The 26,784-nt window shown below is 40.1% G+C and overlaps 1 protein-coding gene across 3 annotated transcripts in view; it reads right to left on the bottom strand.

The window, feature by feature from the left end:
- Positions 1 to 26,784, bottom strand: part of CRYL1 (crystallin lambda 1) — a 246,649-nt gene that overhangs the window by 9,494 nt on the left and 210,371 nt on the right. For all 3 annotated transcript variants that reach the window (XM_004388411.2, XM_023742462.1, XM_023742463.1), the window contains one exon: positions 341 to 446. In XM_004388411.2, coding sequence (XP_004388468.2) covers positions 341 to 446 — 106 coding nt within the window. The remainder of the gene's footprint in view (positions 1 to 340; positions 447 to 26,784) is intronic.

Here is a 26,784-nt window from a genome sequence, read left to right as displayed (position 1 = left end):
TTTTATCATCCTTAACAGGAAAATACAGCTGCCTCCTCTGTCGGGCTGGATAGTATGCAGTGAGCTCTCCATCACATCACCTGTCCCCTTCTCTCTCTAATCCTGGTCTGCACTTTCTTTCCCACCCCCAGATCTGTTTTCCACGCAAGCCTAGGTATCAGTGCGCAGAGCTCTGCGTCCAGGCCGTGCGTGTGAGTTACCAGCACTTGACACTGTCTCCTATACATGGTATTGTTTCCATCGAGTTGTAAGGAGAGGCAAAACTGGACTGTTCACAAACTCATGAAAACACCGAGAAGCACTGGATTCTCATCTTAGCTCCAGATGGAACAAACAGTACCTTCTGCATTGAGATGCATTGTCTCCAGGGGCCCAACGAATGCATACCGCATCCCCAGTCCATCTGACATGACAAGGTCCAGGTCACTGGGAGACACTACTCCCTCCTAAAGGAAGAAAATAGGGCAAGGCAGAGGCGAGTTATTGGAAAGGCAATTCCATTTACTGTGATTATCATCCTAACTTCTTTAGGCTATAATCCCCAAATACCCTCCAAAACAGTATTTTGATAGAATTTTGCAAGACAAAACTATAATATATAAAGAGATCCTGAAAAGAGTATTATTTTGTGAGATGGTCTAATGCGAACTCACCTTTTCCATACTCGTAATCAACTTCTTTCTACCTTAAGGGACCCACCTCCACTGCCGTCCCCAGTCTCCACCGGGCAACTAATACAGCATTTGCACTTTGTTGAAGGGGGAGAGACTGGAGGGGAAGGGCAAGCAGGATGTCTGTATGTTTGCCTTAGGGTCTGGGGGAGGAAGATTAAAGCTACTGAAAGACAGGAAAGCTGCTCTCCCGGCTTCACCCACCTGCAAGCTCAGCCTTGTTCAGCTGTTACTGAGTTTGTAAAGAACTGATGTTATTTTATGAAATACAGTTCAGAACCATGAGTTTGTTTGCAAAGGTGGGGCCCTAGACTCTTCTGCAAGTGTGAATTGCAAAGCAAGAGGCACGATGTTGCGACTTCAAGTTAGGTGTCAAACTGGCCAGAGTCTGTGTTAGTTGGCAGCATTCTTTACACAACCTCTCCCTCAAACTCCTTTTGGAACAAGGCAGAGAAGCACAAACACACACGCGCATGTCAGCTCACTGCAAGGCAACACCCCCATCTAAGGACGTTTTCAATTTGGGCACTGTCAGACGTTATTGTATTTCCCCCTGCATCTTCACAAAATGAGTGGAACCTGCAGCTCCAATTCTTGTTCCCTGAATGGTTCCTTTTACAGACTGAGCCTTGTGGGGACAGCACTATGAGGGCGGGCTGATGCCTCTCCCACAGCCCTCTTCCTGCCACCCCCTTCAGCTGGCCAGAGGAGAGCTCTTCTGGGAACACTCAGCTCTGCCCACAAATGAGGGCACAGCTACCAGGCTCCAGGTCTATCAACAGGCTCGGACAAGTGGGATAGCATGTCTTTACACTTGGCTATAGGGCAAATTCTTTGCCTTTCCTTGAAAGGGCTGTTCATTGTCCTGTTTAAGAGGGTGTAGTGCAAACGGTTAAGTGTTTGGCTGGTAACCAAATGGTAGGCAGTTCGAATCCACCAGCTGCTCCTTGGAAACCCTATGGGGCAGTTCTACTCTGTCCTATAGGGTCGCTATGAGTCAGTGACTCTGGCAATGGGTTTTTTGGTTTTGGTTGTGTGTGGGAGGAAACCTTCATCTGCCCTTCCCTTCAAGCCACAGCTCCACTAAGACCCACAGTCGTAGGGAGGAGTCACTCTGCCCTCCAGCCCCTCCACACGTGGGGAACTGGAAGCTAGAGCTCCCTCTGCTGTTCCTCCTCCTCCTGTAAAAAACAAAAACAAAAACAAAAACATCAGCTGCCATGGAGTTGACTGGACTCATTGAGACTCCATGTGTGTCAGAGTAGAACTGTGTCCCATAGGGTTTTCAATGGCTGATTTTTCAGAAGTAGATCACTAGGTCTTTCTTCCGAGGTACCTCTGGGTAGACTCGAACTTCCAACCTTTCGGTTAGCAGCCACATGTATTAATCGTTTGCACCCCACCCAGGGACTCCTTCTCCTCCTTCACCTGGTCTAACTTCCTTACTTTGCAGACTTCAAAGTCAGCCATCACCGATCACCTAACAGGCTGAGAGAAACTGGAGATTTGATCACACCACCACTATCACTTGCACCCCAGCTGCTGAGGAAAACACAGAGTTGTCTCAAGGTTTATGTGCTTGTTTCAGCCACTCTAGTTCACATATGGAACCCTGGTGGCACCGTGGTTAAGAGCTTGGCTGCTAACCAAAAGGTCGGCAGGTGGAATCCACCAGGTACTCCTTGGAAATCCTGTGGGGCTGTTCTACTCTGTCCTATGAGTTGGAATCGACTTGACGGCAACGGGTTTGGTTTAGTTCATATATAGGTCACTCTGTGGTAATATGAGAGTGGGGAAGGGTGGGAGGGCGATGTGGAAAGAGGATGGAGCTGAAAGAATTTTGAAAAAGAAGGCACTCACATATAATTTACATACAATTGGGAAACTTCATTATTCAAAATCATATTCCATTTAGTTTTGTTTGCATGTGAGAGAGCTAAAACATACAAAACTGTACACAAAACATGTACATATGGTTTAAAGCATAGTTACAAAACCACCACCCCTGGAACCACTGCCTCCTACCTCTTCCTGATTATAATCTCGTCCCTCCTTCCCAGAGGTCAATATCCTCACTGTCATAATGACCATTTCTTTACTTTTAGTATTTGCCATCTATGTTCACATTCCTTAACAAAAGAGTTTACTTTTTGCCTATTTCTAATCTTATTATAAATGGAATCACACTGTATGTACTCTTCTTACCTTGCTTCTTTCACTCAACATTATCATTTTAAGATTCACCTATGTTGTTGTGTGTAGCTGTGGTTTTGTTCATTCTCAATGATATACAACATATCACAATTTACTTACCAGTTCTTCTGCTTATGAGCACGTGTGCTGTTTCCAGTTTGTGGCTATGGTAAACAGCGCTTCCATGAACATTCTCATTTGTGTCTGAGGTGGGACTCTGGGTCACAGAGTACGCACATCTTCAACATTACTAGATAGTGCTAAACTGTTTTCTGAAGTGGTTACACCAATGACCACTGCCTCCTGCGGTGCATGTGAGTTCTCATCACTCCACATCCTTTCCAACACTGGGTGTTGCCATGCTTTAAAATCTTTGCTAAACTGGCGGAGTGTGATGGTATCTCATTGGGGTTCTGATCAGTTTTAAGTCATCCTACCACGTGTTCATTTAGATTGCTAATGAGAGCAAATTAAGCTATTCATTTCACTCAAATGATGACAATTCTCAGCTCTTTCACTTCTTACAGCAAAGCTGTCAGGGGCAGGGGGCAGCAACAGGGGGGAAATAATCTACAGAGGCCCAGAACCATCCGAAACTGACTGTCAGGCTTGCCTCCCTCCCGTCTTCGCCAGGCTCCTGGGCAGGAAGGGTGGCGCCTGGCCCTCTTCCCAGCCGTGTAAAGGCACTTGCTGAGGCATCCCTGCACCCCATGGGTAGCGGAATGCTGTGAAATGGAGACTCTGTCCTTTGTTTCAGATCAACATCACAAACAGCTGTACGTTTTCATTCTAGTATTCAAAACTGGGAAAGGGTACAAATGTGGAAGTCATCCTATACCTGCAGTGCTATTTGCCTTGGCTCTTCTATAACTGTGGTTAGTGTTTTTAAAGCCAACTTCAAAAGATCTCCAAACACCCAAAAGTAGTTAAGTTTTTATGTATACAGGTATCATCTGAGCTAACAGTAGCCCCGGCCAAAGCCTCAGAAGGGATTCTCCACACTGCACCACAATTGAGGGGAGGAGCCTGTATTTTTTAATTTCCCAAATGTTCTTCGCTCTTTTCTACTTCATCTGTAGAAGGGCTGTCTCTTTTTTATCAGTTACTATTCACCAGTAGAGCAAGTTAGAAAAGAAGGAGAAAGTTTTAGTATCTTTTCTTCCTCACTCCCTCTATCTGCCTATTTGTAATTTCTGAAATACCACAGACGCTGCTAAGCTTGGCTACTTACCAGTACGCTAAAGGAACAACCGATCATGAGTAAGTAATTCAGGCTGGCTCCAATTAGTCTATCCTCTCTGTGCTAGTCACTGAACCAAAGCTTTAGGTTGAGGATATTTTGAAGAGGCTGCTTAGTTTTGCTGCTGAGCTCAATTCCACCCTAAACCTTAGTGATCTCTGTGATCTAGAAGTTAATATTCTCAATACATAATCCTGGTGGCATACAAGGCAAATGCTTGAGGTAGAAAGACTGAAATGAGGAGTGACTCTTTGGAAATAGATGGCATGCTGTACACTGGTGTGAATGTTGAAACCCTGCCCCAGTCCAATGTTTTGTGGTTCAATTAACATCCATCAGTATCAGGGGTGGATTACCCAGTAAGCAAGGTGAAAGTTGTTCACTACAGATTAGTAAGTATGCACAAGTAAGGCTATGCTTACCTTGCTTACTGGATAATCTGTCCCTGTCAGGACTGTAAATTTGAAAAGAGCCTTTGATTCTGTAGGAAGGTGCTGTGGGGTTGGGAGAGAGACAGATGCTAGCCATACCTAGAAGTAGAATCTCTGATGAGGTGGAAAAAAATGTGAGATTGTTCACTACAGAGTAGTAGGAGCCCTGGTGGCACAGTGTTTAAGAGCTCAGCTACTAACCAAAAGGTTGGCAGTTCAAATCCACCAGCCACTCCTTGGAAACCCTGTTTCTACTCTGTCTTATAGGGTCTGTATGAGTCAGAATTGACTTGACAGCAATGGGTTCGATTATGGTTTGACAGAGTAGTAAGAAAACACAAGTAAGCCCGTGCTCACCTTGCTTACTGGGTAATCCGCCCCTGATCAGTGTAGCTAGCAGTGCCTCCTCCATTTTGTGGTAGAGTTCTCAGGTCACATGTACAAAGGAAAGCCCCAAGGGGCTAAAATGTTCCTAAAAATTCATACAGAGCAATGAATGCTAGGATCTCTGTTAGTTCAAAACCTGGTTTGTATCATGTCCTGAACATCACTGGGCTAGGAGAGAGGGTGAGAGTGGTGAGAAATCCCCTTCATTGAGAAACCTCTTGCCTCTACTTCCCTTTAGTTTAGTTCTGAGACATCCCATAACCAACTGACAAGTAATCATAGACTTAGCACATGCTTTGCAGCTGGTATGCTGGGAGTGAATACCCAATCTGGGAAGGAACACAAGAAGCAAGGAGAAAACAATGCAAGATAATCAATAAAGTACTTGATTACTAGGATAAAAAATGTAAGTATAATTGAAGGTTCAAGGCAGGAGTTCAAAGCACAGTCCTCGTCCCCAGGGATCTTAAACCTAGGGGGTTGGAGGATAATGAGACAAGATACATCTAATGATTAATATAAGCAGAAGGTTGATGGATGCAGTGGTACTTACTTGATCTTGTCCTTGGGACAACATGGAAGAAGGGAAGAGGCAGTGTGGGGGTAGAGGTAGACACAGGAAGGAGCATCACGGCAGGAGGGGTATGATTTGAGGTAGTTAGGGTCCCAACAATTTGATATTTCAGAAGCTAAATTTATTGTACCTTCTCTCTTAGTGAATATGACATTCAGTTCTTAGGCCTAAATTCCCCTTCTCCCATTCTTTGTCAATTTAGGCATACCTCTCATGATTCTTAAATATTTTATTTATACTTATGTAAATTTGTTAGCTCCCTACCAGGCTAATTCCAAGAACAAGGACAATCCAGGACTCGGGCTTGTATCCTTCAAAACAAGGGCTCACACATTGTAAGTACACAATATTTGATGAAGACTCTTATACATCAGTTAGCTACAGAGAATTATTTTTCTTTTTCTGTAGTCATCCCATTCTCACATTTTCTTATTCAATTTGTGTATTCTTTGTATGTCCTCATTTTTATTTGCTTTTCTCATTTTTTTCGTGCCATCTTTTCTTGTCTAATTCTTTTTTGCTAATTCCAGCTGTTGGTCTTCTTTTATCGTGTTTGTTTTACTCTACTTTTTACCACACTTCCTCATGAAGTTTCAAGCTTTTCTTGTGGAAATACTCCGTTTACTTTACCACCACCACCACCAGGTGCACAGACTTGCTGCCTAGGAATCTGGAGTAGGTCATACACAGATTCTTCTGCCTCTCCTCAACTGGGCTGTTTGGGCTTTTCACAACAAGGGCAGAAAGATGTTTATTGCATTCATTGTCTTAACTGAGAAACAGCAGAAAAATGAACAGTTGGGAGCTAGAAAAAATTTTATCTTAGGTAGGAGTTAGATAATGAAATGCAACAGTAAGAAGCAGGGGACTATGGCCCTCTTCAAACCTACAAGGGCCAGATGAAGGCAGAAAGGGCTTGTTTTTAGTATAGCCTCCAGGGAAGGGCCAAGGAAAAGACTAGAGAAAGTGAGTCTGCTTCAATTTCTAATAGTTGGAGCTGTTCAGCGATGGGACAAACTTCAGTGATTCTCTCATTTCCAAAGCTGTTCATGGATGGGCTGAACGAGGATATTCCTGGTGTAGAAAGCATTCAAGTACTAGCGAGGGTTGTTGGGCTCTCCCTTTTAGAAACTTCTAACTCTGTAGTCCATACAAATGGCATAGAGAAGGCGGAGCCAACATGGTGCTATAGACAGAAGCACCATGCCGTTCCTCCACAGCAAGGACCCAAAAAACTAAGTAAAACAGAGACAAATGGGGGAAGCAGGGCAAAGATGGCGGATTAGTCAGATGCTTCTTGTGGTCCTTCTTACAACAAAGACCCGAACAAACAAGTGAATTGTTTATATATGACAATCTAGGAGCCCTGAACATCAAAGACAAAGTTGAGGAGTAGGACTGAGTGGCAGGGGGAGGTAAAGACAGGTCAGAAGCAGCAAGGATTTGCCAGACCTGACCTGGATGGCACCCTGCACACTGGATCGGCTGGTGTATGCAGGCTGAGTCAAGCAGTAGCACTCCAGACGCGTTTTCCACATTGAGAGAAACCGAGCAGTGGAGAGTCTGCTCAAGCCTCCGTAACCAGGGAGAAATGGTGCTGAATCAGTGAAAGTTAAGTACAAGTCTAACCTACCACACAGGATCAAAAAAATCCTTCTCCCAACTGGGAAGTGCCTCTCTCCCATTTACCTGCCCCCACCATGCTCTGCCCTGGTACTGGTCTGGCTTCAGTGATTGCTGCACCACTGGGGCCGGAAGTAGGACCCATTGCGTGCCCCAAGTCATTCTCCTGACTTTGGAGAGGAAACGAACTAACAAACAGAAAAAAAATAATCTGCCAGATCCCTTAAGCTGGGACCTTAGGGCAGGCACAGCCCCCATGCCTAGGCACAGGCATAAGGAGTCCATAGATTTTGAATGCCTTTCACCTCCGCCTAGACCAGTGTGGGCCCATTCAACAGTGTAGGCCCTCATTAGCACAGTACAACAGGGTATATACCTGAAGCCTATTTTCAACTGCAACAGCTAATGGGGAGTTGCAGATTTGTGACATTTGACAATGCCCTGCCCATTAGGCAGGGTCTTCACCTACCCACATCAGAGGCCTGAGGACTGGTGGCTTCACCTACTCCACCTAGCCACCCGTGACAGGTGTCCAAAAATAAGTGGTGTCTCCCAGTCCTTGTAGTCAATAGCATTGGGTGCCTAAAGTCTGGCTGCAAAACCCACCCACCTACGTGCTCTGGGGAACCAGGAAACAACTTGCACCCAGGCACTCAGAGGCAGCCATCAGCCCCCTACCTTGCTCAGCACATAAACCCCTACAGCAGCCAGATACCTGTGCCTACTCCAACCACTCCTATGTAGCCCTGCCCATTTAGACTGCAGGTGAGAGCCTGCACCACACACTCAGTGACCAACGACCTGGACACCTGAGCTAAATCCACACAAGAAAAGTAAACAGACTCCTGGGCTCACATACTTAGTAATAACCCTAACTAACTGGTGACAGGACGTGAGAGCTTCAAAGATGCCTATAATCAAAGTAGCTCACATGACCAGCGTATTTAGTCATATCAAAACAAAACAAGATGCTAGAACAGTGTAAGCAAACATAAAATAAATAAACATAATAACTTATTGATGGCTCAGAGATAACACTCAACATCAAATCACAAAAAGAGGCAGACCACGATGTCTTCAGCAAGTGACCAAAACAAAGAACCGGAAACCTCCTGGAGGAAGAGAAATTCTTGGAATTACCAGAGGCAGAATTCAAAAGATTAATACACAGAGCTGTTCAAGGTATCAGGAAGGATATCAGGTAAAACGCAGACCAAGTAAAGGAACACACAAAGCAACAGAGGAACTTAAAAAGGCTATACAAGAGCATAATGACAAATTTAACAGGCTGCAAGAATCCACAGAGAGACAGCAAACAGACATCCAAAAGATTAACAATAAAATTTCAGAATAAGACAACTCAATAGAAAGTCATATGAGCAGAACTGAGGCAATGGAAGTTAGAATTAGTGAGACTGAAGATAAAGCATTTGACAGCAATTTGAGGAAAAATAAGACAAAAGAATTCTAAAAAATGAAGAAATCCAAAGAATTATGTGGGACTCTATCAAGAGGAATAACCTATGAGTGATTAGAGTACCAGAACAGGGAGGAGATAACAGAAAATATAGAGAAAATTGTTGGCAGAAAACTTCCCTAATATCATGAAAGACAAGAAGATATCTATCCAAGAAGCTCATCAAACCCCACAAAGAGTAGATCCCAAAAAGAAAGTCACCAAGACATATAACAATCAAACTTGCCAAAACCAAAGATAAAGAGAATTTTAAGAGCCGCTAGCAATAAATGAAAAGTCAATTACAAAGGAGAGTCAATAATACTAAGCTCGGACTACTCAGCAGAAACCATGCAGGCAAGAAGGTAATGGGATGACATATATAAAGCCTTGAAGGAAAAAAATTGCCAGCCAAGAATAATATATCCAGGAAAACTGTCTCTCAAATATGATGGTGAAATTAGAGCATTTCCAGATAAAAAGAAGTTTAGGGAATTTGCAAAAACTAAACCAAAATTACAAGAAATACTGAAGGGAATCCTCTGGTTAGAAAATCAATAACATCAGATAACAAACCAAGACTAGAACACAGGACGGAACAACCATATATCAACACAGATAGGGAAGTCACAAAAATAAATCAAGGCTAAAACACTGAAAATAGGGAAACAGAGATGTCAATATGTAAGAGATAATAACATTAAAAAAAAGAGGGACTAAATAAAGTACTCATAGAATTTTCATATGGAGAGGAAGTCAAGGCGATATTAAGAAATAAAAGGCTGGTTTAAACTTGGAAAAATAGAAGTAAATATTAAGGTAACCACAAAGGACACTATAAATCCTACAAATCAAAATAAAAAACAAGAAACACATGAAGATTCAACAAATACAAAATCAACAATGAAAAGAAAATACATCAAGAAAAACGACTCAGCACAGAAAAATAAGTGAAACAAAGAAACTGTCAACACCACAAACAAAAAAAGACAGCACTAAACGCATACCTATCAATAATTATGCTGAATGTAAATGGATTAATGCACCAATAAAGAGACAAAGAGTGACAGAATGGATTAAAAAAACACGATCCATCTATACGCTGCCTACAAGAGACACATTTAGACTTAAAGACACAAACTAAAACTCAAAGGATGGAAAAAAATACATCAAGCAAACAACAATAATAAAAACAGCAGGAGTGGCAATATTAATCTCTGACAAAATAGACTTTAAAGCAAAATCCACCACAAAGGATAAAGAAGGACATTATATAATGATTAAAAGGTCAATACACCAGGAGGACATAACCATAATAAATATTTATGCACGCAATGCCAGGGCTCCAAAACACATAAAACTTTAACAGCACTGAAAAGAGAAATAGACAGCTCCACAATAATAGTAGATGTCATCATGTCACTTTCAGTGAAGGACAGAACATCCAGAAAGAAGCTCAACAAAGACATGGAAGATCTAAATGCCACAATCAACCAACATGATCTCATGGACATATACCGAACACTCCACCCAACGGCAGCCAAGTATACTTTCTTTTCCAACACACATGGAACATTCTCCAGAAAAGACCACATATTAGGCCACAAAGTAAGCCTTAACAGAATCCAAATCATAGAAAACTTACAAAGCATCTCTTCTGACCATAAAGCCAAAAAAGTAGAATCAATAACAGAAAGAGCAAGGAAAAAAAATCAAATACATGGAAACCAAAAAATACCTTGCTCAAAAACTACTGGGTTATGGAAGAAATTAAGGATGGACTAAAGAAATTCAGAGTCAAATGAGAATGAAAACATATCCTACCAGAACCTTTGGGACACACCAAAAGCAGTGCTCAGAGGTCAATTTATAGCAATAAGTACACACATCCAAAAAGAAGAAAGGGCCCAAATCAAAACACTGACCCTACAACTCAAACAAATAGAAAGAGAGCATCAAAAGAAGCCCAGGAGCACCAGAAGGAAGGAAATAATAAAAATTAAGGCAGAAATAAATGAAATAGAGAATAGAAAAATAATTGAAAGAGTTAACAAGACCAAAAGATGGTTCTTTGAAAAGATCAACAAAATCAATAAACCATTGGCCAAACTGACAAAAGAAAAACAGGAGAAGATGCAAATAACTAGAATAAGAAATGAGACGGGCAATATCACAACAGACCCAACTGAAATTAAAAGAATCATAATGGAATACTAGGAAAAATTGTACTCCAACAAATTTGAAAACCTAGAGGAAATGGACAAGTTTCTAGAAACTCACTATCTACCTAAACTAACACAAACAGAGGTAGAACAACTAACTAACAAAAGAAGAGACTGAAGAGGTAAAAACTAAAAAAAAAAAAAAACTCCCAACAAAAAAAAAGCCCTGGCCCTGACGGCTTCACTGGAGAATTCTACCAAACTTTCAGAGAAGACGTAACACCACTACTACTAAAGGTATTTCAGAGCATAGAAAACGATGGAATACTCCCAAACTCATTCTGTGAAGCCAGTATAACCCTTATACAAAAACCAGGGAAAGACACCACTGAAAAAGAAAATTAAAAACTAATACCTCTCAGGAACGTAGATGCAAAAATTCTCAACAAAATTCTAGCCACATATCAAAAAAAATAATGCACTATGACCAAGTGGGATTCATACCAGGTATGCAGGGATGGTTCAACATTAGAAAAGCAATTGAAGTAATCCATCACATAAATAAAAAAAAAGATAAGAACCACATGATCTTATCAATTGATGCAGAAAAAGCATTTGACAAACCATTCATGATAAAAATTTTCAGCCAAATAGGAATAGAAGGGAAATTCCTCAACATAAGAAAGGGCATTTATACAAAGCCAACAGCCAACATCATTCTAAATGGAGAGTCTGAAAGCATTCCCCTTAAGAAAGAGAACCAAACAAAAGTGCCCTTTATCACCACTCGTATTCAACATTGTGCTAGAGGTCCTAGATAGAGCAAATAGGCAAGAAGAAGAAATAAAGGGCATCCAAACTGGTGAAGAAGAAATAAAAGTATCGCTATTTGCAGAAGATATGATCTTATACACAGAAAACCCCTAAGAATCCACAAGAAAACTACTGGAACTAATAGAAGATTTCAGCACAGTATCAGGATACAAGATAAACATACAAAAATCAGTTGCATTCCTCTACACCGACAAAGAGAACTTCAAAGAGGAAATCACCAAATCAATACCATTTACAATAAACCCCTAGAAGATAAAATACTTAGGAATAAATCTAACCAGAGACATAAAAGACCTAAACAAAGAAAACTACAAGATACTACTGCAAGAAAACAAGAGACCGACATAAGTGGAAAAACATACCATGCTCATGGATAAGAAGACTCAATATTGTGAAAATGTCAATTCTACCCAAAGTGAACTACAGATACAATGCAATACTGATCCAAAGTCCAATGACATTTTTTAACGAGATGGAGAAACAAATCACCAGCTTCATATGGAAAGAGAAGAGGCCCCAGATAAGTAAAGCATTACTGAAGAAGAAGAACAAAGTGAGAGACCTCACACTATCTGATTTTAGAACCTATTATACTACCATGGTAGTCAAAAAAGCCTGGTACTGGTACAGCAACAGATATATAGACCAATGGAACACAATTGAGAATCCAGATGTAAATTCATCCACCTATGAGCAGCTGATATTTGACAAAGGCCCAAAGTCCATTAATTGGGTAAAAGATAGTATCTTTAACAAATGGTGCTGGCATAACTGGATATCCATCTGCAAAAAAATGAAACAAGACCCATACTTCACACCATGCACAAAAACTAAATCAAAATGGATCAAAGACCTAAATATAAAATTGGAAAGGATAAAGATCATGGAAGAAAAAATAGGGACAACACTAGGAACCCTAATATATGGCATAAAAAGAATACAAACCATAAGTAACAATGCACAAACACCAGAAGAGAAACTATATAACTGGGAGCTCCTAAAAATCAAACACTTATGCTCATCAAAAGACTTCACCAAAAGAGTAAAAAGACAACCTACAGACTGGGAAAAAAATTTTGCTGATAAATCCGATCAGCGTCTAGTCTCTAAGATACTGCAAAACCTCAACAACAAAAAGACAAATAACCCAATTAAAAAATGGGCAAAGGATATGAACAGGCACTTCACCAAAGAAGACATTCAGGTGTCTAAGAGATCCATGAGGAAATGCTCACAATCATTAGCCATTAGAGAAATGCAAATCACAACTACAGTGAGATACCATCTCACCCCAACAAGGCTAGCATCAATCCAAAAAACACAAAATAAATGTTTTACAGGTTGTGGAGAGATTGGAAGACTTATACATTGCTGGTGGGAATGTAAAATGGTACAGCCACTTTGGAAATTGATTTGGTGCTTCCTTAAAAAGCTAGAAATAGAAGTACCATACAATCCAGCAATCCCACTCCTAGAAATATATCCTAGAGTAATAAGAGCTGTCACACGAATAGATGTATGCACACCCATATTCATTGCAGCACTGTTCACAATAGCAAAAAGATGGAAACAACCTCGGTACCCATCAACGGATGGATAAACAAATCATAGTATATTCACACAATGGGATACTAAACAATGAGAAAAAACAATAATGAATCCACGAAACATCGCACAACATGGATGAATCTGGAGGCCATTATGTTGAGTGAAATTATTCAGTTCCAAAATGACAAATATTGTTTGAGATCACTACCATAAGAATTCAAGAAAAGGTTTAAACACAGAAGAAAACATTCTTTGATGGTTACAAGGGTGGGGAGGGAAGGAGAGGGGAATTCACTAAGTAGATAATAGACAAGATTTATCTTCGGTGAAGGGAAGGACAGCACACAATACAGGGGAAGTCAGAACAACTGGATTAAATCAAAAGCTAAGAAGTTTCCTGAACACAACCAAACACTTTGAGGGACAGAGTAGCAGGGTTGGGGGTCTGGGGACCCTGGTTTTGGGGGACATCTAGGTCAATTGGCATAACAAAGTTTATTAGGAAAACGTTCCTCATCCCACTTTGGTGAGTGGCATCTGAGGTCTTAAAATCTTTCGAGAGGCCATCTAAGATGCATCAATTGGTCCCAACCTATGTGGATCAAAGGAGAATGAAGAACACCAAAGACACAAGGAAAATATTAGCCCAAGAGACAGAAAGGGCCACATAAACCAGAGACTCCATCAGCCTCAGACCAGAAGAACTAGATGGTGCCCAGCTACTACAAATTACCTCACAGGAAATCAACAGAGTCCCTGACACTGTAGGAGAAAAATGTGGTTCGGAACTCAAATTCACGTAAAATGACCAGACTTAATGATCTGAATAAGACCAGGGGAACCCCAGAAGACACGGCCCCCAGACTCTCTGTTAACCCAGAACTAAAACAATTCCCAAAGTCAACTCTTCAGACGAAGATTCGACTGAACTAAAAAACATAAAATAATACTCGTGAAGAGTGTGCTTTGTAGTTCAAGTAGATACATGAGACTAAATGGCAGCTCCTGTCTGGAGGAGGGATGAGAAGGCAGAAAGGGATAGGAGCTGGTTAAATGGACAGGGGAAACCCAGGGCGGAAAGGGGGAGTGTGCTGTTACATTGTAAGGATTGCAACTAGGGTCACATAACAATATGTGTATAAATTTTTGTATGAGAAACTAACTTGAGCTGTAAACTTTCATGTAAAGCACAGTTTAAAAAAAGAGAGACAAATAACAATCCTGGAAACCTAAGGGTCAAATGAAGAGATAAAGAACTCAACCAAGCACCGAATGGAATAAGAAACTGATAGAGAACAGAGAGCAAGGAGAGATATGGAGTGGAGGTCCCTTATCAGCTAGTGCAGCATGGATTCGCCATCTTGGACTCCTGTCGGAGATCGGTGGACAGAGAGTACAGGAAAGCAGCTTCACGGAGCCCCCAGCAGGAGATGGAGCAACCAGTAACCAGAAATACAGGCTTTCCCACCTCCACTCTTCTTCCTCCTGCTTGGCCTCTACTGCTTCTCAGTGGGCGTAGTCAGTGGACTGGGAGGCACTGACTCCATGCCACTTGGATTTGCCCCCCCCACACAGGCTGGCTCCTTCAGTGCCATTTCTTTGTTGCTTTTTTGGCTTCTTTTGGTTTCTTTCCTGTCTCTCATCCCTCCCCCCCCTTGAACACCTGGCTCCGTGTGCCATCTTTGCTTCTTCTTAACAAGTTGTGAAGTGCTGCTTGGCTGGGGAACTGCTTCCCCAGTCCACGCCACCACGCTGGTGGGATCCCTGGGGCCTTTTTTCTGTTGGTTTTGTTTTCTTTTTGACTTTTTTTTTCCCTAAATTTCTCGGTTTCTCATCTCTCTCTATTTATCTTCTTTTCCTGTCTACTGAATACCTGGTGCTGTGTGCCATCTCCACCCCTTCTAGGCAGGCTGTACTGCGTGGCTTGGGAGCTGCTTCCCTGCTCTGCGCAGCCACCCAGTGGGATTTCTGGGGGCATTACTTTTTTAAAAAATTTTTGATTTATTATTATTATTTTATCTTTTTCTTTTTTCCTTTTTGTATTTCTTAATTTCTCAGTTTCTCATCTCTCACTACTTACCCTCTTTACCTGTATCCTGAATACTTGGCACTGTGTGCCATCTCTGCCCCTTCTAGATAGCCACTTTTCTAGTTGCCAGTGGGATCCCTGGGGGCAAACCCTGAGAATGATGTGGGATACAATCAAAAGCAAAAATTTGTGAGTGATCAGAGTTCCAGAAAAGGGGGAAGAAAGAAAAAACACAGAGAGAAGCATTTAGGAATTGCTGACAGAAAACTTCCCTGATATGAAAGATGAAAAGCTGACCATCAAAGAAGTTCAACAAACCTCATATAGGATAGACCCCAAGAGAAAATCACCAAGACATATCATAATAACACTCACTAAAACAAAAGACAAAGAAAGAATCCTGAGAGCAGCTTGAGAAAAATGAAAAGTCACATACAGAAGGGAAACAAGAAGACTAAGCACTGATTACTTGGCAGAAACCATGCAGACAAGAAGGCAATGAGATGACATATATAAAACTTTAAAAGAAAAAATTGCCAGTCAAGAATAATATATGCTACAAAACTCTTGTTCAAATATGATAGTGAAATTAGGACATCTCCAGATAAACAGAAATTAATGGAATATGTAAAAACCAAACCAAACTCACAAGAATTATTAAAGGGCATACCTCACTTTGAGAAGAAACAAGATCAGATGACAAACTGAATCTAGGATGCAAGATTGAATCAGCCAGATACCAACTTAGGAAATGAACTCTCAAGGACTATTCAAAACTAAAAGATTTACAACAAGGGACCAGAGAAGTTAATCGATAAATGACAACAACGTTAGAACAATAAAAGAGAGAAAAAAAATGTAGGTATAGAACTTTCTAATGGAGAGGAAGGCAAGGTGATACCAAGTAATAAAAGACTGGTTCAAACCTAGGAAGATAAGGGTAAATGTCAAGTTAACCACAAAGAAGGTCAACAAACCTAATTATTGAAATGAAGAAGAAAAATATAAAGTCTCAGTAAACACAAAATCTACAAAAAAAAAAAAAAAGAAAAAATCATCCACACAAAAGGAATTCAGCACAGGACAGCAAGAGGAACAAAGGAAATGTCAGCACCGCAAAAAAGCACCACAAAATGACAGCAATAAACTCACACCTATCAATAATTACACTGAACATAAATGGCCTAAATGCACCCATAAAAAGATAAGAGTGACAGAATGGATAAAAAAAGGATCCATACATATGCTGTCTACACAAGACACACTTTAGAAACAAAGATGTAAATTTATTAAAAATGAAAGGTTGGAAAAAAATATATCAAGCAAACAGCTACCAAAAAAGAGCAGGACTGGTGATACTAATCTCAGATAAAAAAGACTTTAAAATAAAATCTACCATAAAAGACAAAGAAGGGTATTATACAATGATTAAAGGGATGATCTATCATGAAGACATAACCATAATAAATATCTACGAGCCTAATAACAGTGCTCCAAAATACATAAAACAAACTCTAACAGTACTGAAAACAGAAACTGACAGTTTGACAATAATCGTAGGAGACTTCAATGCACCACTCTTGGTAAAGGACAGAAGATCTAGAAAGAAACTCAACAAAGATACAGAACATCTATAGACCACAATCAGCCAACTTGAACTCATAGACATATAAAGAACACTCCACTCGACAGCTGCAAGGCACATATTTTTTTCCAATGCACATGGAAAGTTCTCCAGAATAGACAACGTCTTAGGCCACAGAGCAACACTCAACAAAATCCAAAACATTGAGACAATACAAAGTATCTTCTCTGATCACAATGCCAACAAGGTAGAAATTAACAACAAGAAGATCAAGTAAAAAAAGAATCAATTACATGGAAACTGAATAACACTCTGCTTAAAAACTGCTGGGTAATAGAAGAAATCCAAGATGGAATAAAAAATTTCTAGAATCAAACGAGAATGAAAACACATCATACCAAAACCTTTGGGACACAGCAAAGGCAGTCCTCAGAGGTCAATTTATAGCAATAGATGCACATATCCAAAAGAAGAAAGGGACAAAACCAAAACATTAGCTACGTAACTCAAACAAATAGAAAGAGAATAGCAAAAGAAGCACACAGCCACAAGAAGAAAGGAAATAATAAAGATTAGAGCAGAAATAAATGAAATAGAGAATAGAAAAACAATAGAAAGAAGCCATAAAACCAAAAGTTGGTTCTTTGAAAGAATCAACAAAAATCGACAAACCACTGACCAGACTGACACAAGAAAAATAAGAGAGGACACAAATAACCCAAATAAGAAAAGAAATAGGGCACATTACAACAGACCCAACTGAAATAAAAAGGATCATAATAGAGTATTATGAAAAACTATAACAAATTTGAAAACCTAGAGGAAATGGATAAATTTCTAGAAACACACTACCTACCCAAACTAACACAAAATGATGTTGAAAATCGGAACAGACCCATAACAAGAGAAGAGATTGAAAAGGTTAAAAAAACAAAATAAAAAAAAAAACTCCCAACAAAAAAAAGCCCTGGTCCAGATGGCTTCACTGGAAAATTCTACCAGACATTCAGAGAAGACCTTACACCAGTACTACTCAAATTATCTCAGAATATAGAAAAGGAAGGGATACTTCTGAATTCATTCTAAACCAGCATAACCCTGATAGCAAAACCAGGCAAACACACCACAAAAAAAGAAAACTACAGACCAATATCTCTCATAAACATAGGTGCAAACATTCTCAACAAATCTCTAGTCAATAGAATTCAGTATCATATCAAAAAAATAATATACCATGACCAAGTAAGATTCATACCAGGTATTCAAGTATGGTTTAACATCGAAAATCAAACAACGTAATCCACCACATAAATAAAAGAATCACATGATCATTTCAATCAACACAGAAAAGGCATTTGACAAAGTCCAACACACATTCCTGATAAAAATTCTCAATAAAATAGGAATAGAAGGGAAATTCCTCTACATAATAAAGGGCATCTATAGAAAACCAACAGGCAACATCATTCTTAATGGAGAGAGGCTGAAAACATTCCCCTTGAGAACAGGAACAAGACAAGGATTCTCTTTATCACCACTCTTATTTAACATTGTGCTGGAAGTCCTAGCTACAGCAATAAGGCAAGAAAAAGAAATAAAGGCATCCAAATAGGTAGTGAAGAAGTAAAACCGTCCCTATCTGCAGATGGTATGATACTATACACAGAAAACCCAAAAGACTCCATGATAAAACTACTGCAACTAATAGATTCAGCAGAGTAGCAGGATACAAGATAAACCTACAAAAGTCAGTTGGATTCCTATACACCAACAAAGAGGATGACGAAAAGGAAGTCAGGAAAACAATACCATTTATAATAGCCTCTAAAAAAATAACATACTTAGGAATAAATCTAACCAGGGATGTAAAACAACTATATGAAGAAAACTACAAAACACTACTGTAAGAAACCAAAAGAGATCTACATAAATGGAAAAACATAGCACGCTCATGGATAGGTAGACTCAACATTGTGAAAATGACAATTCTACTCAAAGCAATGAACAAATACAATGCAATCCCAAACCAAATACCAATAACATTCTTTAAAGAGATGGAAATCTAATTATTAACCTTATATGGAAAGGGAAGAGGGCCTGGATAAGTAAAGCACTATTGAAGAAGAAGAAAGTAGGAGGACTTGCACCACCTGACCTCAGAACCTACTATACAGCTACGGTAGTCAAAACAGCCTGGTACTGGTACAACGACAGATACGTTGACCAATGGAACAGAATTGAAAACCCAGATAGAAATCCATCCACCTTTGGTCACCTGATCTTCGACAAGGGCCCAAAGTCCATCAAATGGAGAAAAGACAGTCTTTTTAACAAATGGTGCTGGCAAAACTGGATGTCCATGTACAAAAAAATGAAACAGAACCCATGTCTCACATCATACAAAAAAACTAATTCAAAATGGATCAAGACCTTAATATAAAACCAAAAACTATAAAGATCATAGAAGAAAAAAATAGGATCAATGCTAGAAGCCCAAATACATGACATTAACAGGATACAAACCATAACTAACAACACAAAAACTCCAGAAGATAAGCTATATAACTGGGATCTTCTAAAAATTAAACACTTATGCTCATCAAAAGACTTCACCAAAAGAGTAAAAAGAGAACCCACAGACTGGGAAAAAATTTTTGGCTATTACAAATCCAACAAAGATCTAATCTCTAAAATCTACAGGAAAATCCAACACCGTTACAACAAAAACACAAATAATTCAATTAAAAAATGGTCAATGGAAATGAACAGGCACTTCACCAAAGAAGACATTCAAGCAGCCAATAGACACATGAGGAAATGCTTGTGATCACTAGCCATTAGAGAAATGCAAATTAAAACCACAATGAGATACCATCTCACCCCCACATTACTGGCACGAATCAAAAAAACAGAAAATAGCAAATGCAGGGAAACTGGAACTCTTATGCACTGCTGGTTGGAATGTAAAATGGTACACAATCATTTTGGAACATTATATGGCACTTCTTTAAAAAGCTAGAAATAGAAATACCACTCCTAGGAATATATCCTAGAGAAATAAGAGCTGTCACACGAATAGACATACGCACACCCATGTTCACTGCAGCATTGTTCATAATAGCAAAAAGAAGGAAACAACCTAGATGTCCATCAACAGATGAATGGATAAACAAACTATGGTACATACACACAACAGAGTACTACATAATGATAAAGAACAGTGATGAATCTGCGAAGCATATCACAACATGGATGAATATGGAGGGCATTATGCTGAGTGAAATAAGTCAATCACAAAAGGACAAATATTCTATGAGACCACTACTATAAAAACTCATGAAAAGGTTTACACACAAAAAGAAACAATCTTTGATGATTACGAGGGAGGGGAGGGGAGGGGATGGAAAAACACTAAATAGACAATAGATAAGTGGTAACTTTGGTGAAGGGTAAGATAGTACACTATACTGGGGAAGCCAGCACAACTTGTATAAGCCAAGGTCATGGAAGCTCCATAGACACATCCAAACTCCCTGTGGGACTGAATTACTGGGCTGAGGGCTGTGGGGACCATGGTCTCAGGGAACATCTAGCTCAATTGGCATAATATAGTTTCTAAAGAAAATGTTCTACATTCGACTTTGGTGAGTAGCATCTGGTCTTAAAAGCCTGTTAGCGGCCATCTAAGATACTCCACTGGTCTCACTCCTTGGGGAGCAAGGGAGAATGAATAAAACTAAAGACTCAAGGGAAAGATTAGTCCAAAGGACTAATGGACCACAACTACCATGGCTTCCATCTGACTGAGTCCAGTACAACTAGATGGTGCCCGGCTACCACCACTGACTGCTCTAACAGGGATCGCAATTGAGGGTCTCAGACAGAGCTGCAAAAAAATGTAGAACAAAATTCTAACTCACACGAAAAAAAGACCAGACTTAATGGCCTGACAGAGACTAGCGAAACCCCAAGAGCATGGCCTCTGGACACCCTTTTAGCTCAGTAATGAAGTTACTCCTGAGGTTCACCCTTTAGCCAAAGATTAGATAGGCCCTTCTAACAAAACAAGACTAAAGGGGTACACCAGCCCAGGGGCAAGCACTAGAAGGCAAGAGGGGACAAGAAGGCTGGTAATAGGGAACCTGAGGTTGAGAAGGGAGAGTGTTGACATGTCGTGGGTTTGTTAACCAATATCATAAAATAATATGTGTATTAACTGTTTAATGAGAAGCTAGTTTGTTCTGTAAACCTTCATCTAAAGTACAATTAAAAAAAAAAGAATTAGTTTCAAGGCAAGAGGATTCAGTTACAAGGTTTTATCCATTTCTCTTCTGATTATTTAGCTGATACCAATCATTGAATAAAACAGCATGGTTGTCTTTAAAAAAATGGCATGGAAAGAAATGTAGTTACTGATTTTGAAGCTTAAATTAAGAACTATGGTGGTGATTCATGGTCTTTCTCATGAGAAACTAACCAGTCCCATGAGTTAGCTCCCTCCAGTTATATATGTTTATATATTTTTGTTTTCTATGTTCTTTGCTAAGCATTCCCTCTCTTACCTGCAATATGAAACTAGCTCCAAAGCAAGGGTGAAAAAGACCTGGTCATATCATTCCTATCCACACTACCTTCCAGGTAGAAGGTGAGGCAAATACAAGATTTCAATTAAAAAAAAAAAAAAAAAGACTGCTAAGTGCCACCCCACTGTGGTTAGGTTTGTGAGCTGCTCAGCATCTTGCCAATACCTGCAGGTTTTCTTGGAAACAAGACAGAAACATTCCTGCAGAATTACTCAGGCAAATTTTGCTAACTAGTAGAAAAGTTGATTGAACAGCACATTTAACTGATGCAACAGGGCACTGAATCATAACCATAAAATACCTTCCTGTCAAGATCCCTCTGCAAGGACGTGAAGGAGCAAGCACTCAGGGGAAAGAGGATGAGAAATACAAGGTAGATGCACCACTGGCCGCTGGGAAACAAGTTGTCATGCACTGCTGACAGCCATAGGCTGAGAATCTTCTGGAAGGCCTTCGGGCCACATCTATCAAGTTGTAAACATGCTGCTTCTCTCTGACATAGCAATCCCACTCCTGGGAATGACTCTATGAAAAGACTTCAGAAGAAGAGACTACATGTACAAAGAGGCGCACGGAGGCATATATTACAATGGAATAAAACTTTGAACTACCTTAAAATGACCCACAACAAGGGATAGAGTAGATTAAAAATAGACCAACAATAATGAATTATCAAGAAGCCTTTAAAAATGAAGAAGAACACATGGAAAGTTTTCTTAATAGAAATAGACAGGACCACAGAAAAATAAAAGCAGTTTTACTTAGAGCAAATGCAGATGGTATTTTTCCCTTTGAATTTTCTTTAACATAGTTTTTAAACAAAAACAAAAAATGAAAGGGAGGAGAGGAAAGACAGCCCAAATAAAAGGGCTGTTCCCAACTCTGTAGGGCACAGTGGGAATACACTGGTGTGTTTTTTTCTTACTATGTTGTGCCTATAACAGTGCCTGCAGTGAAGCAAACAACAATATTATAAAATCTGAAAGAAAGAGGAAAGTCTTGACCTTAAAAGCAAACCTAACAGCAAAGAAAATCCAACCTTTTGTGTGAATGTGAGTGAATTTACCACCACTCAGCAACCTCTGTGATACCTTAATAGAGCAGGTCTCTAGGAATAAAGCTTTCTTACAAAGAAGTTTGAACCAGAACTCACTGGAGATGAGAAATTGGGAGAATCAAGACTCTTAGAATCTAGAATTTAGATATTTGCTAAACACAAAATCTAAGAAGCTGGACTATACGAAGAAGACCGTGGTATTAGGATTGGATGAAGATTCATTAACAACCTATAATATGTAAATAACAGAACTTTTCTTGCCAAAAATGAAGACAACTTGAAGCACATACTGATGAAGGTCAAAGACTACAGCCTTCGGTATGGATTACACCTGAATGTGAAGAAAATGAAAATCCGCACAACTGAACCAATAAGCAATATCATGATAAATGGAAAAAATATTGAAGTTGTCAATGATTTCATTCTACTTGGATCAACAATCAACATTCACGGAAGCAGCAGTCAAAAAATCAAACTACATATGCACTGGGCAAATCTGTTCCTGCAAAAGACCTCTTTAAAGTGTTAAAAAACAAAGATGTCATCTTTAGGACTAAGGTGAGGCTTAGTATTGGTATTTTCAACCACCTCATATGCTTGCAAAAGCTGGACATGAAAAAAGGAAGACAGAAGAATGGATGCATTCAAACTGTTGCGTTGGTGAAGAATATAGAATATACTGTGGACTGCCAGAAGAATGAACAAATCAGTCTTAGAAGAAAGAAACCAGAATGTTCCTTAGAAGCAAGGATGGTGAGACTTTGTCTTGCTTTCTTTGGACATGTAATCAGGAAAAGACCAATCACTAGAAAAGGACATCCTATTTGGTAAAGTAGAGGGTCAGTGGGTACGAGCGAAATCTTCAATGAGATGGATTAACACAATGGTCACGACAATGGACTCAAACATACCTAAAATCATCCCATCTGTCACCATGAGTTGGAGACGACCCAACAGCAACTAACAAGAACAGATATTTGGGTATCTATGGTTAAGCGCTAGACTGCTAACTGAAAGATCAGTGGTTTGAACCCACCAACGAACGACTCCATGGGAGAAACTTGTAGCAATCTACTTCTATGAAGATTACAGCTTTGGAAACCCTATGGGGCAGTTTTACTCTGTCATATAGAGTGGCTATGAGTCAGAATCAACTCGACAGCAATGGTTTTTTTTTTTTTTTTTTAATACTGTACCTGAAACTTTGAGAAAATGCATATATAAAAGAAGGAAAGAAAAATCAGAGAGGAGGCAAAGGCATAGAAGAACCCAGAGGAGAAGGTGAAGGAAGGGGAACCCCCCTTCCCTTCAGAGCCCTGTGTGAAGCAGGGAGAACTGCCAAGGGCTGTTTCCTCTAACAAGGCCAAAGCCAGGAGCAAAGCAGTCAAACATGAGATGCATTAGTTCTGGAAGAAAGTGCGGTTCAGAGCAGAGTGAATGAAGAAAGGGCAGCTCAGAGAGAGAACATAGAGCTAAGGAGGCAAGAACTAGTTCGGCCAGGTCTTCCCAACCAGGAGACTCACTTGGACACTTTATACACTAGTTATTTAAAAAAGAAAAAGAAAAAAAAAACAACCTAAACTTTTAAGTTAAATTTTAAAAATATGTAAAATTAAGAAAATGCTACAGATGAGGAGTGAGGTGTGGAAGGCAAGAGGTTGGATTTTTCTTGGCTCTTTAACTTCCCCGTACATCCTGGCTTGCCACCTTACATGACTCTCCTTGCCAAGCGCATGGACAGAGGTCTGCTAATAAGTACAATGTAATATTATACTCAACCTCAACTTGTTCCTACTGGGCACATGCCAGGTCAGCCACACCCTGAAGCAATCTGTAGGGTTTCCAACATTTTTCCCCTAATTTAAAACTTCTAACATAACCCCACCTTCTGACTACCTACAAGTGACTGCTTTGAACACGCTTTCTCTTGTCCAGCTTCTTATGGATCAAGTCAGAAGGCTACTGTTACTTTCCTTGATCCCAAAGTCTATGGAGCAAGTGACTGAGCAGGATTCTGCTCTAGTTCCTTCTTTTCATTCTTGGAGCCCCCATTTGGTACTGTTTTTCTTCCAGAGACGGAGTCCTGGGTAATGCAAGCAGTTAAGGTGTTTGGTTACTAAATGAAAGGTCGGAGATTCGAGTCCACAGAGGCTCCTTAGAAGAAAGGCTTGGCGATCTACTTACAAAAAATCAGCCATTGAAAACTCTGTGGAGCACAGTTCTATTCTGACACACATGGAGTCATCATGAGCCGGAGACGACTGGATGGTAACTGATTCTTACTGGTTTCTTCCAGAGATAGATGTCTAAGGCAAGCAATGTGCTTACTCAGTCACAGAGTACCTAAAAAATGCTTAGGCTGACATTTATGTAAAAAGCTCTCAGTGAAATGACTGTGTCCTTCAAGACTCTCCCCAAACTGTAAGAAAAAGACAGGCGGTGTCCTGGCCCTGGGATAGCTTCCTTTCCACTTAATGTGTGAGAATGAGACTTCCTGGAGATTTATGTGGTGGCACAGTGGTTAAGAGCTCAGCTGCTAACCAAAAGGTTGGCAGTTTGAATCCACCAGGCGCTCCTTGGAAACCCTATGGGGCAGTTCTACTCTGTCCTATAGGGTTGCTATGAGTCAGAATCGACTCGACGACAATGGGTTTGGTTTTTGGTTTAATCCTTGGAACCCTGGTGACACAATGGTTAAGTGCTCAGCTACTAACCAAAATGTCAGGGGTTCAAACCCACCAGCAGCTCCACGGGAGAAAAGAGCTAGTGATTACTCCCATAAAGATCATAGCCTAGGAAACCTATGGGGTCAGTCCTACTCTCTCCTATAGAGTTGCTATGAGTTGGAGTCCACTCGATGGCACACAACAACAATAATCTTTGGAAGCTGGACTTACGCTAATATAGGTTTATAAAAGGAGAGAAGAAATCAAAGAATTGGCCACCTTCATGTGATCATAGCACATGATGGAAATGTAAGTGAATTTTAAAATGTTAGGCCATCCTTTTCCCCCTAATATACGTTTGCCCCTTCAATTCCCTTTCGGGTAATCCTCCAATCCTTAAAGAAACTTGTTGTACATTCTAATTAAAGTATAGCAGCTCACAATGATGAAAATTATTTGTACACCAGACCCAAATGCACCTAATTCTCAGTGCTGAAGGGCAGGTTGGTGCAGACACTCTTCTCACAAGTTCAATTACAATGAACCTGAAGCACCTGCTCTAAGCAGGAAGGATGTCCTCTGTTCCTCCTTAAGAGATCTTACCAGACAGGCCCTGACTGGTAAGAGAAAAACCTTTGATTACAGTTTGCATCCCTGCTCAGGAAGTCAAGTGGGCAGACAAGGATGGACGAGGCTAAGTGTGTGAACAAATGACAAGGAAGACACTATCTGATTTATTTCCAAACAAGTAAAAGTGTGGCAGTGTCTGGCAAGGCAAGCTTTTGATTTGGAATAGTGATTTACATCTTCTTTGCAGTTATAACCTATCATTTGTTTGTTCTGATATGTTTGTGGTTTAATTAGAAGTGAATTAAACCTACTTAAAAAAATTTTCATATCTCTGTTGGAGTAACAGAAAACAAGGACTGAAATCACAGCTCCATGGTGATCATGTGAGACTCTTTTCACTAAGTAGGAGCACATTCATGTATGATAAGCCTGAGTCAGAGGTAGAGAGCCAGAACCAAGAGATCTACACTGGGTCACACAGATGCAGGCAGAGAAAAACATGAAGCAAGAAGAAAAGATAAATAGAAGGCAAAATGAACTGGACTTCATTGAAATTAAGACTCTAACAATTAAGTTTATTATTATTTAATGTTCCATTAAGGAAGAAAAAAACGCCGCCAATTAAACTTCAATACATATCAACTGTATTATGCATCCCAATTTCAGGGATGTTAAAATGTAAATGTAAAACGTAGAAGTTTATCTTAGAACTGATGAAATACAATATATGAAGACTTTGAGCCAAGGCCTCAGCAGGGAGTCACACAGGCCAGAGTTCTCCAGCGGTAATGTACACACAGATCTCCTGGAGATCTTGCTAAAATGCAGATTCTGACTCAGTGGGTCTGGGGTGGGACCTGAGATTTTGCATTTCTAACCAGCTCCCAGGGGATGCCTGTGCTGGACCACTGACCACATTTTGGGTCGCAAGCATGTAAACATGTCAGCTCAGAGGTACCTTCAGTGGGGACAGCTGTTGTGTACATACATAGGGAATCAGAAAACATCCCATTATCCTCACCTTTATAATTCATAACATTCATCAAACAATTATTATATGCTAGACACTGTCCCAGGACCTTCACATATATAAACCAAAAAACCTGTTGCTGTCCAGTCGATTCCAATTCAGAGCAACCTTATAGGACAGAGTGGAACTGCCCCATAGGGTTTCC

The sequence above is a fragment of the Trichechus manatus genome, unplaced genomic scaffold (genome assembly GCF_000243295.1).
Source record: "Trichechus manatus latirostris isolate Lorelei unplaced genomic scaffold, TriManLat1.0 scaffold00210, whole genome shotgun sequence".
Classification (NCBI taxonomy): domain Eukaryota; kingdom Metazoa; phylum Chordata; class Mammalia; order Sirenia; family Trichechidae; genus Trichechus; species Trichechus manatus.
Note: the sequence above shows the minus strand (reverse complement) of the source record. Positions and strands in the feature narration are given on the sequence as shown.